At 40.5% G+C, this 26,311-nt stretch overlaps 1 protein-coding gene across 1 annotated transcript in view; it reads right to left on the reverse strand.

Moving 5' to 3' along the window:
• Window positions 1-26,311, reverse strand: part of LOC134347073 (lysine-specific demethylase 4C-like) — a 394,026-nt gene that overhangs the window by 166,126 nt on the left and 201,589 nt on the right. Inside the window, exons 13-15 of the mRNA XM_063049177.1 lie at window positions 25,831-26,012; window positions 11,773-11,986; window positions 11,609-11,685 (exon numbers count right to left, since the gene is read on the reverse strand). Of these exons, the coding sequence (XP_062905247.1) occupies window positions 11,609-11,685; window positions 11,773-11,986; window positions 25,831-26,012 (473 nt within the window). The remainder of the gene's footprint in view (window positions 1-11,608; window positions 11,686-11,772; window positions 11,987-25,830; window positions 26,013-26,311) is intronic.

Here is a 26,311-nt window from a genome sequence, read left to right on the forward strand (position 1 = left end):
ATTGCCCACCATTGAGAACATCTACCATAAACACTGCCTGGGCAGGGCGAAAAATTGGAGGGAGGAGAAGATGGCGGCGCAACGCAACGCGCGTGGCTGCTCCAAAATGATATCATATCTGTGAAGTAGGATGCCGTGCACAATCCTGATTTGATAAGCCTGCTTCGCTGCCACTGCTACTGTGCGATCAAGAATCTCCAGAGGGCCCCAAATCCTTGGCCTTGCCTACCTGTTGCCGGGGCCGGGGTCGAAGCACTCTGCAGAGCTGGTGTTCGGTGCATCGGTGTCAGAGAGCTGGTCGGAGGCTCAGAGTTTTCCGACGGACTCAAAGTCAGACTGTGGTCGGATTCCGGGATGCTGCATCAGCAAGTTTGCAGCGTTGGAGGTTTACCGTCTGTGTGAGATAGTGGGACTTTCGAGAGACTTTGAGACTTTACTGTGCCCATGGTCTGTTCTTATCAAATTACGGTATCGCTTTGCACTGTTGTAACTATATGTTATAATTATGTGGTTTTTGTCAGTTTTTCAGTCTTGGTTTGTCATGTGTTTTCTGTGATATTCTGGAAAAACGTTGTATCATTTTTTAATGCTTGCATTACTAAATGACAATAAAAGAGGACCGCGTGTCCTCATAATCTAAAAAAAAGCATTATCAGGGATGCATCTCACCTTAATCATGGACTTTTCACTCTCTTCCCATCCGGTAGGCGCTACAGGAGCCTCTGCTCCCACACCAGCAGGCACAGGAAGAGCTTCTTCCCTGAGGCTGTGACACTGCTGAGCCTCTCATCACAGCGCTAAGCAGTATTGCACCTGTATTGTACTGTCTCAGTACTTTTATATTTCTGCACTTTTTTTTATTCACAATTATTCTGTAAATAACACTATTCTTCGCATTTCTGGTCAGGTGCTAAATGCACTTCATTGTCTTTGTATCTGTACTCGGCACAATGACAATAAAGTTGAATCTAATCTAATCTAATCTAATCGTCCAATTTACTCTGCATATAAAAACTAATTTGAACTTGTGAACTACAACAAAAAAAGGACATCTGATTCAAGCTGTTCATGAGTTCCTAATTTTAAGTTTCACTATATTGTATAAATGTGCTAATTAATCTTCCAGGAAAATCTTGCCTGTTTCACAACTTTCACAGAAATTATAGTCAGTGAAATATTCACTAACACGTCATAGAAATGACAGGTACCTTAATGCTAAACCTAGAACCCATAAACTATCCATAAAGATTCAAGTGCTTGAGTTAAAAGAATTTATGTTAAGAACCTATTTCTTTGTACTTAATGTTTCAATATTTACTGGTACTCTAATAGAAGTAAAAAACATGTCAAATACTAAATATAAACTAAATATAAATTGATGTGGTTAATATTTCACCAAAATTCAATGTACCACATTTTCAAAGGGAATCACCCTCCATGAACAATGGTAAAGATTTACTCAGTATTAAACTAAGAAAAAAGGAAAATTTTAGCAATGTGGAATACAAAGGAGCATAAGATTGCTCTTAGATGCCTACACTGATATCAACAAAACTAAACTTTGGAACACCACGTGCAAAAATGGATCAGAGAGTTAAATATGTGGTTCAAGGATTGCTATGGGAGAAGTGTGTTTGAATCCGTGGGACATTACCACTAATACTGGGGAAGGAGGTAGCTGTTCCAATGGAATGGGCTCCACCTCAACCAAACCAGGGCAATGGTCCTAACAAATCACATAACTGGGGGGATGGAAAGGGCTTTCAACTAAATAGCTTGGAAAAATATGGATAAAGTAAGAGGAAAGGAGAGTGCAAAAGTTACTGAAGTCTCCAGAATTTAACTTCAGGCAACATGCAGGCAAAATTGAGAAGGGTAATGAATACAGAGCTGAAATTATTACATTTGAATGTGGGTAGTATATACAATAAGATATTTGAGCTGAGCACAGTTAGAAATTGGCAGGTATGACATTGTGAGCATCACATAATTACAGCTAAAAGAAGATCACAGCTAGGATCTTAACATCCAAGGATATAGGCACTATTGAAAAGACTGGCAGGTGGGCAGAGGGGTTAGGGTAGCAATGTAGGTAAAAAAAAATTAAAGAAGTGACATAGTATCAGAAGATGTAAATGCATGTAGGCAAAGTTTTTTTTTAAATACTGCAAGGATAAAAAAGACCCTAATGGGAGTTACATACAGGATTCTGAATAGTAGCCAGGATGAGGGAGTATAAAGCACAATGGGAGATAGAAATGGCATGTAAAGTTCTGGTCACCTCATTATAGGAAGGATGTAGATGCTATGGAGAGAGAGCAGAGGAGATTTACAAGGATGTCCTGACGAAGGGTCTCAGCCTGAAACGTCGATTGTACCTCTTCCTAGAGATGCTGCCTGGCCTGCTGCGTTCACCAGCAACTTTGATGTGTGTTGCTTTACAAGGTTGTTGCCTGGATTGGAGAGCATGCCTTATGAGAATAGGTTGAGTGCACTTGGCCTTTTCTCCTTGCAGCGACGGAGGCTGAGAGGTCACCTGACAGAGATGTACAAGATGATGAAAGGCATGGATTATGTGGATAGCCAGAGGCCTTTTCCCCAGGGCTGAAATGGCTAGCATGAGGGGGCATAGTTTTAAGGTGCTGAGAAGTAGGTATAAGGGGGACGTCAGAAGTAAGTTTTTCACACAGGAAGTGGTGGGTGCATGGAATGCACTGCCAGCGAAGGTGGTAAAGGCAGAAACAATAGGGTCTTTTAAGAGATTCTTAGAAAGGTACATGGAGCTTAGAAAAATAGAGGGCTATGCAGTAGGGAAATTCTAAGCAGCTTCCAGAGTAGGTTACATACTTGGCACAACATTGCGGACCAAAGGGTCTGTAACATGCTGTCGATTTTCTATGTTCTATGTAAAAAAAGGCAAGGTAGTGATAGGAGATTTCAACATGCAGGTAGATTGAGAAAACCAGTTTGGGACTTGCTCGCCTCCATCTCCAATGCTGCTAACCCAACCTCAGCTCTCGATTTCTGGACTTGCACAGGCCTCCAACCTCGGGACACAATGAACTGGGTGAGGGGAAGGGGTCACTACCCATGTGCCTTTTGCCTGGATGAATCTCTCTGACCCGAAACTCGCCAACCTGGGGATCGCTGGTTTCTATCCTTAGCACCTACAGAACCAACCTCAGGCCTTGACTTCTGGACTCACAAGGTCCTCTGACCCAGGACTTGCTGACCTGGAGATCGGTAGTCTCGATCCCCTGCATCCACTGACGCAACCTCCAGAACCACTGGACTTCAACCCCAAACACTGGCTCCTGCCCATAACTCTTCATTTACTGCCACTGACCTCTAACTCTACATAATTCCTTCACTAAAAGCTAATCTCACCCCTAATTTGCTGTGCTGTTTAGAAAAACATCCCAAAGAACCTAAAAAAGTAACTAAATCTGAGCCACGTACTCGACTGACATTGCAGGTTAGGGCCACCTTGACCAGAAGTCCATGTGCAAGATGGCTTTTGGGGCAGCTTGTGGTCGAACCCAAGAGGGGAAAAGCAGTTCTGGATTTATTGTCATGCAATGAAACAGATTTGATCAGTGACCTTAAGGCTAAGGAACCTGAGGAGACAATGATCAGAATATAAAGGAATTCACCCTGCAGTTTGTGAAGGCGAAGCTAAAATCAGACGTCTCTGTATCACAGTTGAGTAAAGGGACAGGGTTCAGGAACTGACCAAAGTTGATTGGAAGGAGCCAATAGCAGAGATGACAGTAGAGCAGCAAAGACTAGAGTTTAAAAGTAATTCGGAAGATGCAGCATGAGTTCATCCTAAAAAGGAAGCAGCATTTTCAAGGGAAGGTGAGGCAACTGTAGCTGATAAAGGAAATCAAAGACAGCATAAAAGCAAAAGAGAGGGCATACAAATATAGCAAAAATTATTGGGAAGCTAGAGGAGTGGGGAACTTTCAAAAACCAAAAGAAGCCAACTAAAAAGACAGTAAGGAGAGAAAAGATGAAATACGAAGGTAAGCAAGTCAATTTATATAATAAGGTTGCAAGAGATTAAATCAGATATATAAAGAATAAATAGGTGGCAAGAGTAGACACCTGAATGTTGGAAAAAAATAAGCTGGGGAGGTACTAACGGAAAACTGAAAAATGGGGGGGGGTGCGGGGAATGAATTGAATAAGTATTTAGCATCAGTCTTCACTTTGGAAGATACCAGAAATTCAAGGGTGTCAGGGCAGAAGTGAGTGTAGTTGCCAGTATGAAGGTGGTACTTGGAAAGCTGAAAGGTCTTAAGAAAGATATATCAATTGGACCAGATGGACTACAACACAGGGTCTAGCGAAAAAGAGTGTGGAGGCATTAGTAGTGGCCTTTCAAGAATCACTAGATTCTGGAATGGTTCCAAAGGATTGGAAAATAATAAATATCACTCTACTCCTTATGAAGGGAAAGAGAGAAAAGACAGAACATTAAAGGCCAGTTAGCCTTACTTCGGTGGTTAGCAAGATGTTAAAGTCCACAATTAAGGATGAGGTACAATGGTATTTGGAGGCACATTACAAAGTAGGCAGAAGTCAGCATGATTTCTTTAAGGGGAAATCTTGCCTGACAAATCTGTAGAAATTCCTTGATGTATAACAGGCAGGATAGAGAAAGGACAGTCAATGGATGTTATTTACTTGGATTTTCAGAAAAGCTTTGACAAGGTGCCACACGAGGCTGCAAAACAAGATTTGAGCTAATGTATTATATGAAAAATACGAACATGAATAGAAGATTGTCTGACTAGCAGGAGGCAAAGAGTGAAAGTAAAGGAGGCCTTTTCTGGTTTGGAGCCAGTGACTAGTGGCATTCCACAGGGGTCAGTGTTACGTCCACTACTTTTAATGATTTGGATGACGGAAGTAACGGCTTTGTGGCCACATTTGCAGACAATACGAAGATATTGTAAGTGGAGGAAGCAGGGAGTGTGCAGAAAGACTTAGACCAATTGGGAGGATGAGCAAAGAAATGACAAATGGAATACAACATAGGAAGTGTATGGTCATGCATGTTGGTAGAAGGAATAAAAGCATAGATTACTTTCTAAATGAGGAGCAAATTTAAAAATTGGAGGTGCTGACGCACTTGGGAGTCATATTCAGGATTCCTTAAATGTCAACTTGCAGATTGAACATAGAACATAGAATAGTACAGCACAGTACAGGCCCTTCGGCCCACAATGTTGAGCCGACCCTTAAACCCTGCCTCCCATATAACCCCTCACCTTAAATTCTTCCATATACCTGTCTAGTAGTCTCTTAAATTTCACTAGTATCTCTACCTCCACCACCGACTCAGGCAGTACATTCCACGCACCAACCACTCTCTGAGTAAAAAACCTTCCTCTAATATCCCTCTTGAACTTCCCATCCCTTACCTTAAAGCCATGTCCTCTGGTATTGAGCAGTGGTGCCCTGGGGAAGAGCGCTGGCTGTCCATTCTATCTATTCCTCTTAATATCTTGTATACCTCTATCATGTCTCCTCTCATCCTCCTTCTCTCCAAAGAGTAAAGCCCTAGCTCCCTTAATCTCTGATCATAATGCATACTTTCTAAACCAGGCAGCATCCTGGTAAATCTCCTCTGTACCCTTTCCAATGCTTCCACATCCTTTCTATAGCGAGGCGACCAGAACTGGACACAGTACTCCAAGTGTGGCCTAACCAGAGTTTTATAGAGCTGCATCATTACCTCGCAACTCTTAAACTCTATCCCTTGACTTATGAAAGCTAACACCCCATAAGCTTTCTTAATTACCCTATCTACCTGTGAGGCAACTTTCAGGGATCTGTGGATATGTACCCCCAGATCCCTCTGCTCCTCCCCACTACCAAGTATCCTGCATTTACTTTGTACTCTGCCTTGGAGTTTGTCCTTCCAAAGTGTACCACCTCACACTTCTCCGGGTTGAACTCCATTTGCCACTTCTCAGCCCACTTCTGCATCCTACCAATGTCTCTCTGCAATCTTTGACAAATCTCTACACTATCTACAACACCACTAACCTTGGTGTCACCTGCAAACTTGCCAACCCACCCTTCTACCCGCACATCCAGGTCATTAATAAAAATCATGAAGAGGTCCCAGAGCCGATCCTTGTGGGACACCACTAGTCACAACCCTCCAATCCGAATGTACTCCCTCCACCATGACCCTCTGCTTTCTGCAGGCAAGCCAATTCTGAATCCACCTGGCCAAACTTCCCTGGATCCCATGCCTTCTGACATTCTAAATAAGCCTACCGTGTGGAACCTTGTCAAATGCCTTACTAAAATCCATATAGATCACATCCACTGCACTACCCTCATCTATATGCCTGGTCACCTTCTCAAAGAACTTTATCAGGCTTGTTAGACACGATCTGCCCTTCACAAAGCCATGCTGACTGCTCCTGATCAGACCATGATTCTCTAAATGCCCATAGATCCTATCTCTAAGAATCTTTTCCAACAGCTTTCCCACCACAGACGTAAGGCTCACTGTTCTTTAATTACCCGGACTATCCCTACTACCTTTTTTGAACAAGGGGACAACATTCGCCTCCCTCCAATCCCCCCATACTATTCCCGTGGACAATGAGGACATAAAGATCCTAGCCAGAAGCTCAGCAATCTCTTCCCTCGCTTCGTGGAGCACCCTGGGGAATATTCCGCCAGGCCCCGGAGACTTATCCGTCCTAATGTATTTTAACAACTCCAACACCTCCTCTCCCTTAATATCAACATGCTCCAGAACATCAACCTCACTCATATTGTTCTCAACGTCATCAAGTTCCCTCTCACTGGTGTCTTCTTCTTCTTCTTCTTCTTCATGTGCCTTGCGCATTACACGCTTGGGTGATCATGGCTCTGCACATCGAACGATCCCTCGCAGCGTCAATGATATCTCGCACACTTAGATCTGATAGTTCTTTCATGATGTCCATATATTTTCTTCTTTGCCTTCCTCTACCGCATTTCCCAGGCATACGGCCTTGTAATGTAAGGCATTCTATTTCTTCCTTTCTGATGACATGGCCCAGGGATTTAAGTTTCCTCTCATTTAATGTTCTCATTAAAGATCTTTTTATATGGGCACGTTGATGTACCGTCTCATTAGTTACCTTATCTCTATATGATAGTTTCAGCATTCTTCTAAGAAACCACATTTCTACTGCTCGTAAGTTTCTTTGGAGTTCTGGTGTTTGGAGTCAGTAGTAGGGAAGTCAAGTGGAATATTAGCATTCACTTTAAGAAGACTAGAATATAAAGGATATATTGCTGAGACTTTAAGACATTGGTCAGATCACAGTTGGAGTATTGTGAGCTGTTTTGGGCTCTATATCGAAGGAAGCATTTGCTGGCATTGGAGAGGGTCCAGAGAATATTTGCTAAAATGATCCCAGGACCCAGCAATTCTGATTGACAGGTTCACTATGCACCTTCAGGACAGGACTATTCAGTCTCTCTAAAGCAGAGGTGGAGGTGGTTGCTTCAGGATCAACTCCTCTTGGCACACAAATGTGTCAGTGATGTCCCAATTCTGCTCACCAGACCTGGAATATCTCTCAGTGAAGTGTTGTCCATTTTACCCGTTACAGGAGATTTCAGCAATCATTTTGGTAGTGGTGTACATTCCACCTCAGGCCAGTGTCAATCAGGCTCTAGATGATCTGAGCAATGTGATCAACATGCATGAAACAGCGCACCCTGACGCCTTCACTGTCATTTTGGGGGATTTTAACTAGGCCATCTTGAAAAAGACACTCAATAATTATCATCAACAAATCACTTGTAGTAGAAGAGGAAACAACAAAATGGACCACAGTTACACCATCAAGAGCGCTTACTGTGCTATTCCATGCCCAGACTTTGGAAAGTCTGGCTGTATTTCTACTCCCTGAGTATCGGGAGAGACTGAAGACTGCAGCACTGGTAGTAAGGACCAAGAAGGTATGGACTAGGGAAGCACAGGAGCACTTACAGGACTGCTTTGAATCGGCGGGCTGGACTGTATTCAGGGATTCATCTTTGAATCTATTAGAATATGCCACAGTTGTTACCAGCTTCATTAAAAACCTGTGTGGATGAGTGCCTACGAAACATTGCTGTACATTCCCAAACCAAAAGCCGTGGATGAACCAGGAGGTTCGTCATCTGCTGAGGGTTAGATCTGTGACATTTAAGTCTGGTGACCCAGGTCTGCACAAGGAAACCAGGTATGACTTGTGGAGGTCTATTTCAAGTGTGAAGAAACAATTCTGAGCCACATTGATGGCGACATCAGATGCATGTCAACTCTGGCAGGATCTGTAGGACATTACCTCCTACAAAGAGAAACCCACCAGCAAGAATAGCAGCAATGCTTCATAACCAGATGAGCTCAATGCCTTCTGTGCCCACTTTGAAAGGGAAAAAAATAACTACAGCTGTGAAGATCCCTGCTGCACACAGTGACCCTGTGATCTCTGTCTCTAAGGCCAATGTCAGGCTGTCTTTCAGGAGGGTGAACCCTCGCAAGGAGGCAGGCACCGATGGAGTATCTGGGTAAGGCTTTGAAAACTTGTGCCAACCAACTGACGGGAGTATTCAAGGTCATTTTCCGTCTTTCACTGCTACAGTCAGAAGTTCCCAACTGCTTCAAAGGGCAACAATTATACCAGTGCCTAAGAAGAGTAGTGTGAGCTGCCTTGATGACTATCATCCAGTAGCACTCACACCTAGTGATGAAATGCCTTGAGAAGTTGGTTATGGTTAGAATCAACTCCTACCTCAGCAAGGACCAGGACTCACTGCAATTAGCCTATGACCACAGGAGGTCTATGGCAGATGCAATCTCCATAGCTCTTCACATGGGCTTAGATCACCTGAACAATGCAAACACCTATGTCAGGATGCTGGTAGACAACTATAGCTCAGCACTCAACACCATCATTTCCACAGTCCTGATTGATAAGATACAGAATCTGGGCCTCTGTACCTCCCTCCGAAATTGGATAATCAAAAGACCACAATCTGTGCGGATCAGTAATAATATCTCCTCCTCACTGACTATCAATACTAGCAAACCTCAGGGATATGTGCTTAGCCCACTGCTCTATTCTCTCTACACCCATGACTCTGTGGTGAGACATAGCTGAAATGCCATCCATAAATTTGCTGATGGTACAATTATTGTTGGCAGAATCTCAAGATGGAGATGAGAGGGCATACAGGAGAGAGATATACCAGCACAGCAATAATCTTGCACTCAACATCAGAAAGACCAAAGAGCTGATTGTGGACTTCAGAAAGGGTAAGACGAGGGAACATGAACCAATCCTCATGGAAGGGTGAGAAATGGAGAGAATGAGCTATTTCAAGTTCCTGGGTGTCAAGATCTCTGAGGTTCAAACCTGATCCCAACATATTAATACAACTATAAAGAAAGCAAGGCAACAGCAATATTTCATTAGGAGTTTGAGGAGATTTGGTTTATCATCTAAAACACTCAAAAACTTCTACAGAAGTACTGTTAGGCATTTTGTTAGGCTGCATCACTCATTACTGTCAGCTATGGTGGGGTGGGGAGCTACTGCACAGGACCGAATGAAACTACAGGAAGTTCTAAAATTAGTCAACTCCATCTTGCATACTACCTACTGTAGTATTCAAGACATCTTCAAAGAGCAGTGCCTCTCAAAGGCAGCGTCCATTACTAAGGACCCCCTTGACCCAGGACCTGCCCGCTTCTCATTACCACCATCAGAAAGGAGGTACAGAAACCTGAAGGCTCACACTCAGCAATTCAGCTTCTTCTCCTCTGCTATCTGATTCCTAAATGAACACTACCTCACTTTTTTATATTATTTCTATTTTTGCACTATCTTTAACAACTATTTTATTTATATTTTTTTTTACTGTAATTGATTTATTTTCCCCTATATTATCATGTATTGCATTGTACTGCTGCCACATAAGTTAACAAACTTCATAACATATGCCAGGGATATTATACCTGATTCTGATTGGGGGAAAAAAGAGTTATTTAAGTATGAGGAGCATTTGATGGCTTTGGTCTGTACTTGCTGGAGTTTAAAGCATGAGGGGGAATGTCACTGAATCTACCCGATATTGAAAGGTCAAGATAGAGTGGATATTAAGAGGACATTTCCATTCGGGGGGGAGTCTAGGGCCAGGGGGCACAGCTTCAGTATGGAAGGTATGGAAGCTTCAGAACAGAGTTGCGGATGAATTTCTTTATCCAGACTTTGATGAATCTGTGGAATTCATTATCACAGATGGCTGGGGTGGCAACTCATCAAATATATTTAATGTGAAAGTTGATAGGTTCTTGATTCGTCAGGGCCTCAAAGGTTACAGGGAGAAGCTAAGTGAATAGGTTGAGAGGAGAAATAAACAGTTATGATCGAATGGCAAACCAGATTTGCTGGGCCCAATGGCCAAATTCTGTTCTTATGTCTTACGGTCTTACCAGAGGACAGATTTTTATTTCAGAACATTCCAATTTCCTGTTATCCTTACACTGAGAAGATAACTTAACTGCAGGTGTCAGTGAAATAAGTAATTTCATTGGTAATCCATTTTCTTTTCAGTGCTATGTAGAGTAAAAAATGCTGGTCAACCAAGTTTTACTCTTTAATAAATATGATTAAGATTCAATTAATTAATTTTACTAGGGAAGAAGGGAGGGGAAGTGCTAGGTTACCTACCTTTAAGCTTTTCTTTCCTTGAATGGAAGACTCCTTCAGCTACCAAAGAGCAAGCCCAAATCACTAATAGGCAGAACTGCAAAGACATTATCGCTTTAACATGTCTCCAATATTGATGCCAATATGTTGATGTCAATAGGTCACATGCATCTCCACTCTCTAGTGCCATTCCTGGATAACAATACTGATTTCCAGAACCAAGAAGAAACATTTTTCTTGTCATGTGTGGAATAATTTTAAATAAATAAATATATTCACTATTTCCCAAAAGGGATTTGGAGTTTGCTTCCATTGAAAGAATGATGAAAACCTTATCAGGTAGGTGTTAATAATTTTTCCATGATTTATATCTAAACAATAACTGAATTCAGAGGAAATATACAATAAAAAAACAGACATTTAGGAATGAACATTCATTTAATAGAAATCTACAAAAAAAAGTTCTTTCTGCTACTTTTCCCCTCCTGGGTCAAGGAAGTACCACTTCTGTAAGATGTAGAGTCAAAATTGTACACTTATTGACAGCTATGTTCTACAACTACAAAGAAAAAGGATTAGGTAGTCCACTGGTACCTCTTAATCAACTTCATAAGTCAACTCCCAACAGATTGAAATGCAATTGTAAATTTGCTACTTTGTAACCCAAAACAAATTTATCATTAATAATTACATGATGCAACAGAATTTTAAATGATGTTTGTAACTGCTGTTACAAAGATAACTTTAAACATAAAAGAAAACAAATCTATCTTTAATACACCTGAAGCTTATCAATAATCATAATCATTTAGCCTTTCAGTGATCCATTAGAATATAATAATGTGTCATCTTCAGCAGAACACTGAATTAATGAAATGCATACTTACTGCGGACCATGCACCAATTATACAACGAGAACAAGTCCAACCATCATGGATCTCATGAAACGGAACACCGTAACAACCTATAGATCAAAGTCGAGAGTCATAACCAATACTAAAAGTACAATAATGAGCATTCAAGAGAGCAGCAATAGTAAAATAGCACCTACTTGCATGTACTCGTAGACTGCACTTTGCACAGGATATCAGCAAACTAGTTCCATCTTCATTAATAAATGAATTTGTAGGGTAAAATTCATTATTTTCTTCACTGTATGCAAAGCACATTTCCGGAATAAGGGGTTTTGATTTATGTTGCTTGGATGGTGACACTTCTGCTGAATTAGATTCGATTTGAGATCTCGTTTCCAAGGATTGATCAGGCTTCACAAAATAAATTGCAGAAAAGTTAATCATGTTGGGTTTTCTTGTCCAAAAGTGTTTGGAAACAAAGTGAATATCAAAAAGGAAAAAAGATCACGGATGGACAATTTCAGTTTTACATGTAATACATTCTTAAGCTAAAAATAACATCTTCAGATGCAGAATAAACTTCTTTCCACATAACACTCAGGAATCACAACCTCCATCAGCAATTCCTCAGGTATCCATACAAAAGTTCATATTTATTCATCACAAGTCATTTTGTGCTTTGCAATCAGATTGTTAATCAATATAAAGCGAAGGACACGTTTTTGTTTCTGGTTATTACCAACTAGATACCTATAAAACATAGTCCAAATTGTAGCAAGTATGGCAGACAATATAGTTTAGGATGAAAGGCAAAGTGTGCCTGATAAGATTTAAGAGGCTGCAGCAAACTAAAAGATAAGAGACTGAAGAAACACAAAATAATCTGCAGATTCTGGGGTCAAAGCAACACTCACAACACGCTGGAGGAACTCAGCAGGTCGGGCAGCATCTGTCCTGACGAAGGGTTCCGGCCTGAAACGTCGACCGATCTTTTCCACGGATGCTGCCCGACCTGCTGAGTTCCTCCAGTGGTTGTGAGTAAGAGACTAAAGAGATTTGCCTGCTAGAGAGATTGAAGAAATAAAAAAAAAGTGATAATGGGGCCTTCAATTATCCTATTATGGCCTGATTTAATAACAACTGAAAGAGAGATTTCAAAAATGAGGGCAAAAGAATTTACTTGTTTACTGCTTTAATAACATGGTGGCAAAGAAAAAAATGAGTTATCTCCTTTAGCAGAGTGAAGTGACCCAAGGACAAGGAGAGCATGCAGTGGAAGAATATATGGGCAACCACAATCACATATCAGATTTAGAATAGTTACAGAATGCAAAAATATGATAGTGCAAAACGGCTTAACTGGTGAGGAACTAAATTCAGTTAGCTAAATGGCAATCTAGCTCATTAAACTTAGATCAAAAAGTTATAGACCGAAAAGTAATGGAATAAGGGTTTTAAAGATGAGGCAATTTGGATACAGAATAAAAGCATTCTTTTCAGAGGAAAAGAGGGGTGACCAAAGTTAAAATTGACTTAAACAGAGAAACACAGAAAACCTACAGCACAATATAGGCCCTTCAGCCCAAGATGCTGTGCCGAAGATGTACTTATTTTAGAAATTACCAAGTTATCCACAGCCCTCCATTTTTCTAAGCTCCACGTTATGTATCCAGGAGTCTCTTAAAAGACCCTATTGTATCCACCTCCACCACCGTCGCTGGCAGCTCATTACATGCACTCATCACCCTCTGCGTGAAAAACTTGTCCCTTACATCTCCTCTGTACCTACTTCTAAGCAGCTTAAAACTGTGCCCTCTCATGTTAGACATTTCAGTCCTGGGAAAAAGCCTCTGACTATCCACATGATCAATGCCTCTCATCATCTTATACACCTTTATAACGTATCTCATCCTCCGTCATTCCAGGGAGAAAAGGCAGAGTTCACTCAACCTACTCTCATAAGGTATGCTCCCCAATCCAGGCAACATCCTTGCAAATCTCCTCTGCACCCTTTCTATAGTTCCCACATCCTTCCTGTAGTGAGGTGACCAGAACTGAGCACAGTACTCCGAGTGGGGTCTGACCAGGGTCCAATAGAGCTGTACCATTACCTCTTGGCTCTTAAACTCAATCCCACAGTTGATGAAGGGTAATGCACCATATGTCTTCTTAACCAGACAGTCAACCTGCGCAGCAACTTTGAATGTCCTATGGACACGGACCCCATGATCCCTCTGATCCTCCACACTGCCAAGAGTCTTACCATTAATACTATACTCTGCCACCATATTTGACCTACCAAAATGAACCACCTCACACTTATCTGGGTTGAACTCCATCTGCCGCTTCTCAGCCCAGTTTTGCATCCTATCAATGTCCCGCTGTAACCTCTGACATTATCCACAACACCCCCAACCTGTGTGTCATCAGCAAATTTACTAACCCTTCCCTCCACTTCCTCATCCAGGCCATTAATAAAAATCACGAAAAGAAGGCTTAACGATGAAAGATAGAGAAGTCAGAATATCAGAAAAGAGGCTTATCAGAACTATGCAACTCAGACAGCATCTTTAAATGGGAATAAACAGTTGATGATTCAGACTATGACCCTTCATCAAGACTGGAAAAGAAAGGGGAAGAAGTCAGATAAAGGTGGTGGGGAGGGGGATGAACTCAAGCTGGCAGGTGTGAAGTGAAGCCAGGTAAGTGGGAAGGTAGGAGGGTAGGGAAGGAGAGATGAAGAAAGAAGCTGGGAGGTGATAGGTGGAAGAGGTGAAGGGCTGAAAGAAGAGCAATCTGATAGGGCAGAACAGTGGACCAAGGAAGAAAGAAAAGAAGGAGGGGCACCAGAAGGAGACGACAGGCAAGGGAAAAGAAAAGAAGGAGTGAATGGAAAAAGTAAGAGGGGGAAGGGGGAGAAATTCAAAGTAAGTTTATTATGAAAGTACATATATGTCACCATATACAATCCTGAGATTCATTTTCTTGTGGGCATACTCAATACATCCATAATAAAATAATAATCGTAATAGAATCAATGAAAGACTGCACCAACTTGGGTGTTCAACCAATGTGCAAAAGACAACAAACTACAAATACAAAAAAAAACGATAAATAAATAAGCAATAAATATCGAGAACACGAGATGAAGAGTCACTGAAAGTGAGTCTATAGGTTGTGGGAACAGTTCAGTGATGGAGCAAGTGAAGTTCAGTGAAATTATTCCCTTTGGTTCAAGCACCTGATGGTTGAGGGGTAATAACCATTCCTGAACCTGAAGCTCCAGTACTTTCCTCCTAGTGGCAGCAGTGATTACCAGTAATTAAAGAATTTGATGTCCATGCCATCAGGTTGGAGGTAACCCAGACAGAATATGAGCTGTTGCTCCTCCAAACTAAGAGTGGCCTCATCGTGGCAGCAGAGAAGGCTATGAACTGTCATGTTGGAATGGCTGTCCTGTTTGAAAATCTTACTGGAGTTCTGTGAGGACATAACGAGCACCGTGGATAGAAAGAAACAGATGGACGTTAGTTACTTGGATTTCTAGAAGGCATTTGATAAGATGCCATATAAAAGACTTATCCATCAGATAAGGATGCATAGAGTTGGGGGTGATGTATTAACATGGATAGAGGATTGACTAACTAACAGAGAGCAGAGAGTTGAGATAGATGGGTGTTACTCTGGTGGGCAATCGGTGGTGAGTGGTGTGCTGCAGAGGTTGGTGCTGGCCCCGCAACTGTTCACTATATACATTAACTATTTGGAAGAGGGGACCGAGTGTAGTGTATCCAAGTTTGCTGATGATACTAAACTGAGCAGAAAAGCTAATTGTGCAAAAGATACAGAAAGTCTGCAAGGGTCTGGCAGATGGAGTACAATGCTGGTAAGTGCATCCACTTTGAAAGGAAAGCTGAAAGAGCAGATTATTAATTCAGTGGTAACAAATTGCAGCATGCTGCTGTGCAGAGGGATTTGGGAGTGCTTGTGCGTGAATCACAAAAGGTTGGTTTGCAGGTGCAACAGGCTATCAAGAAGGCACATGGAATGTTAGCCTTTGTTGCTAGAGGGATTGAATTTAAGAGCAGGGAGATTATGCTGCAACTGTACAGGGTACTGGTGAGACCACACCTAGAGTACTGCATGCAGTTCTGGTCTCCTTACTTGAGGAAGGATATACTGGCTTTGAAGGCAGTGCAGAGGAGGTTCACCAGGATGATTCCAGAGACTATGAGGAGAGATTGAGTCGCCTGGGACTATACTGACTAGAATTCAGAAGAATGAGAGGAGATCTTATAGAAACATAAAATTATGAAAGGGATAGAAAAGATAGAGGGAGGAAAGTTGTTTCCACTGGTAGAGAGGACTAGAACTAGGTGACATAGCCTCAAGATTCGGGGAGTAAATTTAGGACGGAGATGAGAAGGAACTGTCTTTCCCTAAGAGTGAAGAATCTGTGGAATTCTCTGCCCAATGAAGCAGTGGAGGCTACCTTAGTAAATATATTTAAAACAAGGTTGGACAGATTTTTGCATAGTAGGGGAATTAAGGGTTATGGAGAAAAGGCAGGTAGGTGGAGATGTGTCCATGGCCAGATCAGCCATGATTTTATTGAATGGCAGAGCAGGCTCGACAGGCCAGATGGCCTACTCTTGCTCCTATTTCTTATGTTCTTATGAAATCCGGAAGTCAAAACAAAATTGGTGCCCATCAGGAAATCCTGTCTTTTGTGCTCGACGAAGTAATCCACCAATCTATGTTGAGTCTCAACGATGTAGCACGGACCACATTGGGATCACTAGAGACAGTAGATGTCTCCAACAGACTCACAAGTGAAGAGTCACCTCTCCGGGAATGATTGTTTGAGGCCCTGAATGATGGTGGGGGAGGTGTAGGGGCAGGAGCAGCACTTGTCCCACTTGCAGGGATAAGTGCTAGCAGGGAGATTAGTGGAGAGAGATGAGTGGACAAGGAAGTCATGTAGAGAGCAATCCCTATGATAAGCAGAGGAAAAGATGTGCTTGGTGGTAGAATCACGCTGATGTTGGAAGTTATGGAGAATGAGGTGCTGGATATGGAGGTTCATAGGGTAAAAGGTAAAGACAAAGGGAACCTTACCCCTGTTTTGGCATTGGGAGCATGGAGTGAGGACAGATATGCAGGAAATGGAGGAGATACATGTCAAGGCAGTGATGGAGGCAGGAGAGTGGGTAAGCATGGTAGTGGAAGCGAAATCTCATTCTATGAAGAAAGAGCACATCTCAGAGGTTATGGAATGCAAAGCCTCATCATAAAAACAGATGTGGCAGAGACGTGGACACTGAGAAAGGGAAATAAATTTTTTACAAGTGACAGGGTGGGAAGAAGTATAGTCTAGAAAGCTGTGAGAATCAGTAGGCTGATAAAATATATCAGTAGATGTCTTCAGAGACATTGAAAAAGGTGGAGAGAGGTGTCAGAGATGGACTAAGTAAGTTTGAGTGCAGAGTGGAAGTTGGAGGCAAAGTTGAAGAAATTGACAAGCTCAGAATGCAGCAGGAAGCAGCACCAATGCAGCCATCAATGCAACACAGAAGAAGTTGGGGAGCATTATCAATGTAGGCCTCAAATATGGACTGTTCCACATAGTTGACAAAAGGTTTGGCTTAGCTAGGGCTTATGCAGGTGTCCCTAGCTATACCCTGAGTTTGGAGAAAGTGGGAATAGCCAAAAGAGAAATTGTTGAGGGTGAGAACCAAATCCCCCAGACAGAGCAAAGTGATGGTGAAGGGGATCTGGTTAAATCTGTTGTCCAGAAAGAAGCAGATTTCCTGATGGGGGGAATGAAATGACCACCCAGTTCAATTTGACTTCCAATTTCTTTCAGGCATATTGTTCCATAGCCTCCTCTGCTGCCACGATGAGGCCACACTCAGGTTAAAGGAGCAACACCTCTGGGTAGCCTCCAACCTGATGGTATGCACACAAATTTCTTCTTCCTCCCACTTCTCTCCTTTTCCATTCCCCATTCTGGTTCTCCTCTCCTTCCTTCTCTTCTCACCTGCCTATCTTATCGCTCTGTGCCCCTCCTCCTTCCCTTTCTTCTGTGGACAACTGTCTTATCTTATTAGATTCCTTCTTCTTCAGCCATTCATTTCTACCAGCCATCACCTTTCAGCTTGTTACTTTATTCCAACCCCTTCCCCCACCCACTCTCTTTCCTCTCTCCTGGTCTCAGCTATCACCTGCCAACTTGTACTCCTCCCCCACCCCCACACCCACTTTATTCTGCCTTCATTTCTTTCTTTCCAGTGTTGATGAAGGGTTGTGGCATGAAAAGTTGACCATTTATTCCCATCAAGAAATGCTGTCTGACTTGCTGAGTTCCTCCAGCACTTTGTGTGTTACTCAAATTTCCACCCTCTGCAAAATTATTTGTGTTTATGAGAATTATGCAGTTCACAATACAGTATCAAGACAAACCACTGACAAAGGTCAGAGGAGATCTACAAAAACAAATCAAAAGAGCAATTGTAAACAGGAATCAAAATAATAAATAAATAATCAACATTAATTCTAAAAGTGCTGTGAAGTAAAGAACAAAATCAATTGAAGGCAAAATTAAATATTCTTGTGAGAATGAAGGGTGTGGTTAAGGTGAGCTACTTGTGTGGCTGAGGATTTAGAAAGTGCCTTCTCTAGATAAGAGAATACCAGTATTAAACAAGCATGGGAGAAGGTAGTGGTGATAGAGTATAGGATAATAAAATATATAAAAGTAAATAATTAAATGTTGACAGGAGTTTGTCAAAGTAGTAAAACTATCCAATCCAGGTGGCTTCATCCTAGGTTTGAAGAAAGTGTGTGGAAATTGCAATTGCTGGGTTGATAATCTGCCATTAATTTCCTCTTGCTTTACTACTGAAGTAGCACAAGAGGACTCACAACTGTAATCAGGATCCTCTGTTTAAAAGGATGGAAGGGATTAACTCAGTCAAGACAGTTAGTCATCCTAATAGTGGTGACAGATAAACTTTCAAGCAATAACCCCAACACAATTAATTAAATTTCACAGCAATACAAGCTAATTAAAGAAAGGCAATACCATTCTGTTAAAAACCATCATCTCTGGCTAAACTGATGAAGGAGCAGGAAAGATAGTACAGTTATTGCCATGCAAGTGGCTTTCAACATTTGGTAAAGGTTTCAATAGAACTGACAACAAGCAAAGTTATGGGTCTAAAAGGACAAGGGCAGCATGCCAGAAAGAAATGGATTTGTTTCCCCTGTTTATTGGTGCGCACAAGAACCTCCTTGATTAATACTTTAGCAAAGGTAAAAAGAGCCACATCTCATTCAGCCGAATGAAGTGTCCAAGGACAAAGATAAGACCACAAGATATAGGACAGAATTAGGTAGGCCATTTGGGTCATCGTGTCTGCTCTACCATTTCATCATGGCTGATCCATTTTCCTTTTCAGCCCTAATTTCCTGCCTTCTCCCCATATCCCTTTGTGCCCTGAACAATCAAGAATCCATCAATCTCTGCTTTAAATATATGTAAGGACTTGGCCTCCACAGCCACCTGTGGCAATGAATTCCACAGATTCACCATTCTCTGTCTAAAGAAATTCTTCCTCATCTCAGTCTAAGGACACCCTTCTATTCCGAGGCTGTGTCCTCTGGTCCTAGATTCTCCCACGATAGGAAGCATCTTCTCCATATCCACTCTATCCAGGCAGTTCAACATTCAATAGGTTTCAATTTGGTCACCCCTCATTCTTCTGAATTCCAGTGAATACAGGCCCAGAGCCACCAGATATTCTGGAGAGCATAGCATGCTGGAATATGTGGGGAAGAGCAATCATCGGATTAAGAATAGATATGGAAAATGATACATTCAAGTGTATAGTAATTTCTTGGTTTAGAGGGAGTTAAAGAGTGGGTTTTGTTTGGAGAAGATATGACGAACAATGTTTCTTATGGTCTACATTGATGACATAACTTTAGATAAATAGAATAATTGCAAATTATTTTATGGCACCACTGAGAAATATATAAATATTCTCAGAGGATTGTAATGGATTTAAGGAAGACAATGGTGAGTGTATTCTAACAGAAGTAAATGAAGCAATGTACATTCATGTTAAGAATGAGAAGTAGATTTTTAATGACTTGCAAAAACAGAAAAACCTATGGGAGTATGTATCCAACTATTTTTAAGGTGACCATACAGTTTAGACCCGTGTTTGCACAGTACATTAAATCATAATATTACAGAACACAGCCCCCACCAGCTCTCTGCCAAATCATTCTTGGCATTCCTTTTCCTCAGCTCAGTATTAATCTAACCTTTGTTTGAAAGCAATGACTGAGCCTGCTTTTGCTACCCTCTCAGACAATGAATTCCAAGTTGTCTCAGAGTATTCACAATACAGAAGAAAATTTTCCTTATGTCAGCCAACTCTTTTGTTAATCACTTTTTAATCTACATCCCCTGATGCTTAAACCTTTTGCAAGTACAAACAGTTTCACTTTGCTTAGACTTCATTATTTTCAACATATTTAATCAAATTGATTCAAGTTTCTGCAACTGGAAATGTTCATCTTCAGAAGAAGTCTGGTAAACTTTTCCTACATCCATGCCTCTGGGCTTTCACATCCTTCCTCGAGTAAACTGACCAGAGCAGAATTAGTTGCAGAAAACTCTTTCAGTGCTTTTATGGGTATTTTAATATAGCCTTCATGTTTCCTAACTTTAAATTATTAATTATAAACTCCAAGACAGCTTCTTTATTTTTGTACTCAACTCACTATCACTTTTCAAGATTTGTGTGCATATACACCAGGTCTCTTAGCTCCTAGATTCTCTTTAGAATTGTACCTTTGTAGTTTTACTTTCATTTATTCTTCCAGTCAAAATGCACAAGTTCAATTCTGTATATCAATTTTCAGCAGTCATGCATATGTGTGTGGGCACGTGGCCAAGTGGTTAAGGCATTGAACTAGCGACCTAAAGGTCGTGAGTTCGAGCCCCAGCCGAGGGAACATGTCGTGTCCTTGAGCAAGGCACTTAATCGCACATTGCTCTGCGACGACACTGGTGCCAAGCTGTATGGGTCCTAATGCCCTTCCCTTGGACAACATTGGTGTCGTGGAGAGGGGAGACATGGGCAACTGCTGGTCTTCCATACAACCTTGCCCAGGCCTGAGCCCTGGAGAGTGAAGACTTCCCACGCGCAGATCCATGGTCTCACAAGACTAACGGATGCCTTTACGCATATGTCAATATCAATCTATTATTATCCTTTTTAAGTTCATTATCTTCCTCAAAATCAGTGTTGGACTTACATATAGTGTGGAAGTAGGACCTTCAGCACACTGGTTTTAAAATTAGGAAGAACTTTGAAAATGAATAGAATATGTAAATGAGTCAAAATGACAGGGAAAATACTGAAGCATCTGCAACAAGGTAGCATCAATAGTTTGAAAGAGTACGCCAATGAAAGCAAGGAATGTATTCTAATTACTCATAAGTTAGCAGACATTTAGCAATGCTTCTTTGTCACCATTTCTTTCCATCTTGTTATGAGCTTCACATTGAACTTGATTGCAATTGTTAAGCTGTTAGATTTAAGGTGCTGAAGGGAATTATTCTTGCTGCTAAAATATTTGATAATACATAATCATAAGAAGATTCCGTATTGACCTGGCAAGGATATTAAGGGACAAGTAATGCAATGCAGTCTCACTCCAGCCCATCCCAAATTGCCCCTGGAAGAGATATTTTCCCCATTCTTTTTATCTGTCATAGTAATTTATATAGTCTTAATTACTGAAGGACCAATTTACACAACTGGGTCACACTTAATCTTTGTTCTTGCTTATAAAATGTCTGACTTTGCTGCCCATGAAACATGTTTTTCTTTAATTAATTTAACTTTAATTCATATCTCATCCTCCATCATTTCTTCTTTCTCCATCTTAAAACTGCTAAGGAGACGATCCACTGGCTGAATGTTCATTAAATCCCAGTTGCCACATTAATTTCTCCATGCCATTTTCATTTTAGTTTCATGCAGTTTCAAGGACAGCATTAACAAAGTGCAACTTATGACAATTGTTGAGAGATGTGTCACTTTTTGATCTCTTTTCCACAACTTGGTTATGCAGAGTGACGAAATTAAAATGTATCACAAAGAATCTACAAAATATACTGAAGTATCAAATGAGCTGATGATCAATGTAACTTTTAAGAAAATATTTATTGCATATGCAAAACAGAAAAGACTAGGAAACAGGCAGAGTATGTGCCATAAAATACCTGATGCTGAAAAGAACGAGAGAACTTAACAGGAAAGGAACCATAGTCATTTGGCAAGGCTGTGGTGAGGGACTTAAAAGATTGACAGGGCTACAGTGAGGTGCTTAAAAGATCAGCAAGGCCATCTCAGGACCTGCACTACATTACCATGAAAATCCTGCCTTTAAAGAAGCTAATCAACTCCCTTATAACATTTATGGCATCAACTTCCACAACCTGTTAGGAACCTGACAACTCATTTAGTCAACAGTTTCCATTTTTATTAGGCAACTTTATACCATAGCATAACAATTCCACAGAGTTTTTGACATTTTATCCTCACACCTCTCCTACAAAACATTTCATAGAATGTTTACTGCAAAAAATTATTCACTGGGAAGGAGAGAGAAAGTGCATAATATAAACTAATTACCTAACATCTATCATCAGAAGATTGCAAAAGTCTATGATTATTAAAATGATTAATAGGCAGTTGATAGTTTCATGAAAGTGAGATCAAGTTTGACAACATTTAAGTAACTGGGTAAATAAAAGGGAACGTTAATGAATCATTTGGCACTCTAAAAGGCACTCATTAAGGTTTTTAGCATTGAAGACAACATGCTGGTATGGGTCACAAAAAAGAGAAAATCTGCAGATGCTGGCAATCAAGGCAACACACACAAAATGCTGGAGGAATTCAGCAGGACTGATGAAGGGTCTCAGCCCAAAACATCAACTGTACTCTTTTCCATAGACGTTGCCAGGCTTGCTGAGTTCCTTTAGCATTTTGTGTCTGCATATTGGTATGGGTCGAGGTTTGGCTTAAATGTGAGAAAACTCAGTAGGGATAAATTGGTTATTTTCAGCTGCAACTAGTGGGGTGAAACAAAGATCACTGAGGCCTTATTACATAGTAATAATATAGGGGGAGGGATTAAGTGCAACATACTGACTAATAATTAAATATACAGACGATAGGTGGGAAAGTGAGGTATGAGGAGGACATGATCATGCTGATCTAATGTTGCAGCGTGTGCAGCAGTATACTTTTGACATGTGTGATGCAGAGCAAAGTACATAATGTGCATGCAGTCAGATGCCAGTGGTTCTGAATAAAGGGAACTATTTCCACTGTGAGAATCTCGAAGAACTCAGCAACATAGACTTAAAATGATTGGCATAAGAATCAAAGCTGACCTGGGAAAGCCAGCTTATATAGCAACAAATAATAATCTGAAATTCACTGCCTGACAGAGTAACAAGAAATACAAGCAGGACTAAACCCATGTACCTGTAGTCATCATATCTGCTTTGTTATTCAATAAGATCATCCCAAAACTATCCTCCACTAATCCTACATTCCTTGGTTCTAATATCTGCAACATGACCTGCATCAAAAAGCACATGAAACCAACAAGCCAGGAGGAATAACATGGTTTTTGAAGCAAGTTTTAAAAGAGCAGCAAAATATAAACATGATAGGATTTTTTATTTAAATATAGGTGCAAAAAACTGAAACAAAATCAGAAAATGCTGGAAACACTCAGTGGGCCAAACAGCATTTGTGCAAAAAGAAACAAAATTAAGATTTCATTCGCAGACACAGAGAAAGATGACAAGAGCTACACCACTATTATTCTAGCATTCCTCTTTCCCATCCATGAAATGCAGATTAACAGTTTATGAGACTTACTAACTTTCAGTCTCCTTAAGTACTCTCTTACTGCTTCTTTCATTATTGCTGATTTCTCAGCAGCTTTAATTGTGAATGTCTAAGAATTGACAAAGCTATTGGGCTAGAAAATGGGGCTAGACTGGGCTGCACTTACAAAGTCCAACCCAGGGTCCTTGGGTAATTTATCCAACCTTCTATGTTGTAATTCTCCAAGAGGACCACAGCCTTGATGTATGGTTTGTAGGCTTGTGTGCCTCAATGATCCGGAGACACGTTGGCTGGAGTCAGGGGCCTGTGCTTTGACTCTTGGTAGTGTCACCCATGCCAAACAGGTCAAAGGGTACAGGCCAGACTGAGTGGTTCACAATCCTCCAGGTTTGGGGGCTGACAACCCTGACTGGCCAAAAAAAATGTTACAGAACAGCAATGAAGAATCCTTTACATTTATTGCTGCCCTAAATGCCAGTGGCATAACGGGCAGTAACTAACTATGCTGTGATAATTGTATGACTCTAGCTTAAAATTCCCTACATCATCACTCTTTTCATTCTCAAGTCATACCTTCAGAACCTCTCCTTTTACTTTAACAACTTCTGACCTAGCAACATTCTGGTCTCCTTCATCTCTACCCTTCCAATAACTTAATCCCTTCTGAAATGCGGTGACCTCTCTGCACCTACAAACTTTATAATATTTCTTCCTGAACATTGTAAAATATTGTAATATTTAAGTGAATTTATTTTTTCCCATGAGTTTGAAGTTTGACAGGGCCATTGATGTGAACTCATCAGCCTGAAATAATTTGCTTATAGCAAATCAATCATGTCTCTCCTCGATCATCCTTGGCCATTCCAAGATTTATTTTGTTTCTGATAATAACTTACCGATTACTGACATAAGGCTGATTTGTTTGTATTTTCAATGCTTATCACCTGCTCTTTCTTGAAGAATTATAACATGAGCAACCTGCCAACATTCTGGTTCCAGTTCTATATCTAACAAGGACTGAAAATCTGAAGCAGTGGTTTTGCTATTCCTAGATTGGTTTCTTTCTGCTGTATGGGACATGTCTGTACATAGGCCAAGTGGCAATACCAAAGGCATTTCTTTTTGTTTTAATTATGTTTTCACTCTATTACTATCCAATACTTCCCACTCTAAGCAGCAATAAAAAAGTAAACTGCTTTGTCTGAAGCTGAAAACTACTCATCTATTCTGTCTGTACATACCAACTTCCATAGTTCCTTACTTCCATACACTCAATATACACAATTCTTTACTTAGTCAATTTCATATGCCAAGTTTATGAAACATTTACAAACTGACTTTAATATCAACCGCTTTCCTCCTAACCTCCCATACCTGCTATGTTTACCTTATTAGTTCCCTTCTGAACTTCTACTAACTTTCCTGATTAATTGAATGTTCTGACATTAGACAAAATAATTTAAAGTTGTTTCTAACCAGTGCACATATGCTTCAGATAGTTTAACTTCTCAACTGAAAGGAATGGCTTCAATAGAACCTGTGTGCCATTCATTCATTTGTACAATCTTTCTTGAAGTAGGGAAATCACCAGTTAATTTCAAAGTTATTGTCTTCGATTATTATCTTCACAATGCCTCAAAGATTGTTAATAATGATTATTCTACTTCAGAAAGACCTTGCTAACTTGTAGAATACATAAGTAAGCAGCAAGAAAGCAAAACAGATTGGTCAGAATATCAAGGGAAGAAAATATTTCAGGTGACCCTTGACCTGAAGTTCTTTGAAATATTTCTGTTAGATTTGAGGTCCAACTTGGCCTGCTTTTTGCATCAAAGAACAATTAATTTAAAAGCCAGTTATTATTGTAACATTTTGGATGTTGTGAAGTTATGATGTTATTATAGTAAGAATTTCCTCAGTATTTCTTAATACAAAAGAGCATTTTTCATTCATTAAATAGCTGTACCTGTTTACAGGGACAGACAGCAGAGTCCATATCTTTTTATCTCCTTTTTCACAAACACACTGATTTAAGAGATTAAATATATCAATACTGGTGCATCTACAATCTTGGTAAATTTAATGAAATTTAGTATCTACAGCAGAGGAGGTGAAAGTTCAACTTAACAAACCCACAAAGATTTGTGTTATCTTCATCTCCCAATACACCTGTAATGCCTATCTTATATTTAATGGTTCCTGAATCTAAGATTAATTGTAAACTAAAAATACATAGGAAAGAAGACGTTGACTGCAGAAAATTGTGAATTACCAGCTTAATTCCTTTTAGATTAAATATTAATTTACCTGGTAATAAGGAAAGAAAAGTGAACAAATCGCACAATATGGTTCCATTTTCGAGACAACTTCATTATATTCCTTCTCTGCTTGGAAATTGTGCAGTTTACTCTGCCACAAATGTACAAGAGGTTTGGCCCAAGGCTGTGTTTCATTTATGTCTTCTTCATTTAATGTTGGATCAGTCAATTCTACATAAAATTAGGGAATAAGGCAGATGAAGAATAATGAAGAATTAGTCTAGAGAAAAGTTACATCTGAACTATATACTTATGTTATATGCAAACAATCCAAAATAATCCCACTGTACAATTTAGTCTCATATCACCTCAATGTCCTTTAATTCATAAATTTATCCAAGTTTGTACAGCACCAAGAATTCTGGAGAATGATTTGTGATTTTAGGATTATTAACCCTGAATTTCTCAAATGATCCCAGATGATCAAATCACAGAAACAAAACCACCGAGAGATGTTGCACACTGGATGG

Source organism: Mobula hypostoma, chromosome 5 (assembly GCF_963921235.1).
Source record: "Mobula hypostoma chromosome 5, sMobHyp1.1, whole genome shotgun sequence".
In the NCBI taxonomy this organism is placed as follows: domain Eukaryota; kingdom Metazoa; phylum Chordata; class Chondrichthyes; order Myliobatiformes; family Myliobatidae; genus Mobula; species Mobula hypostoma.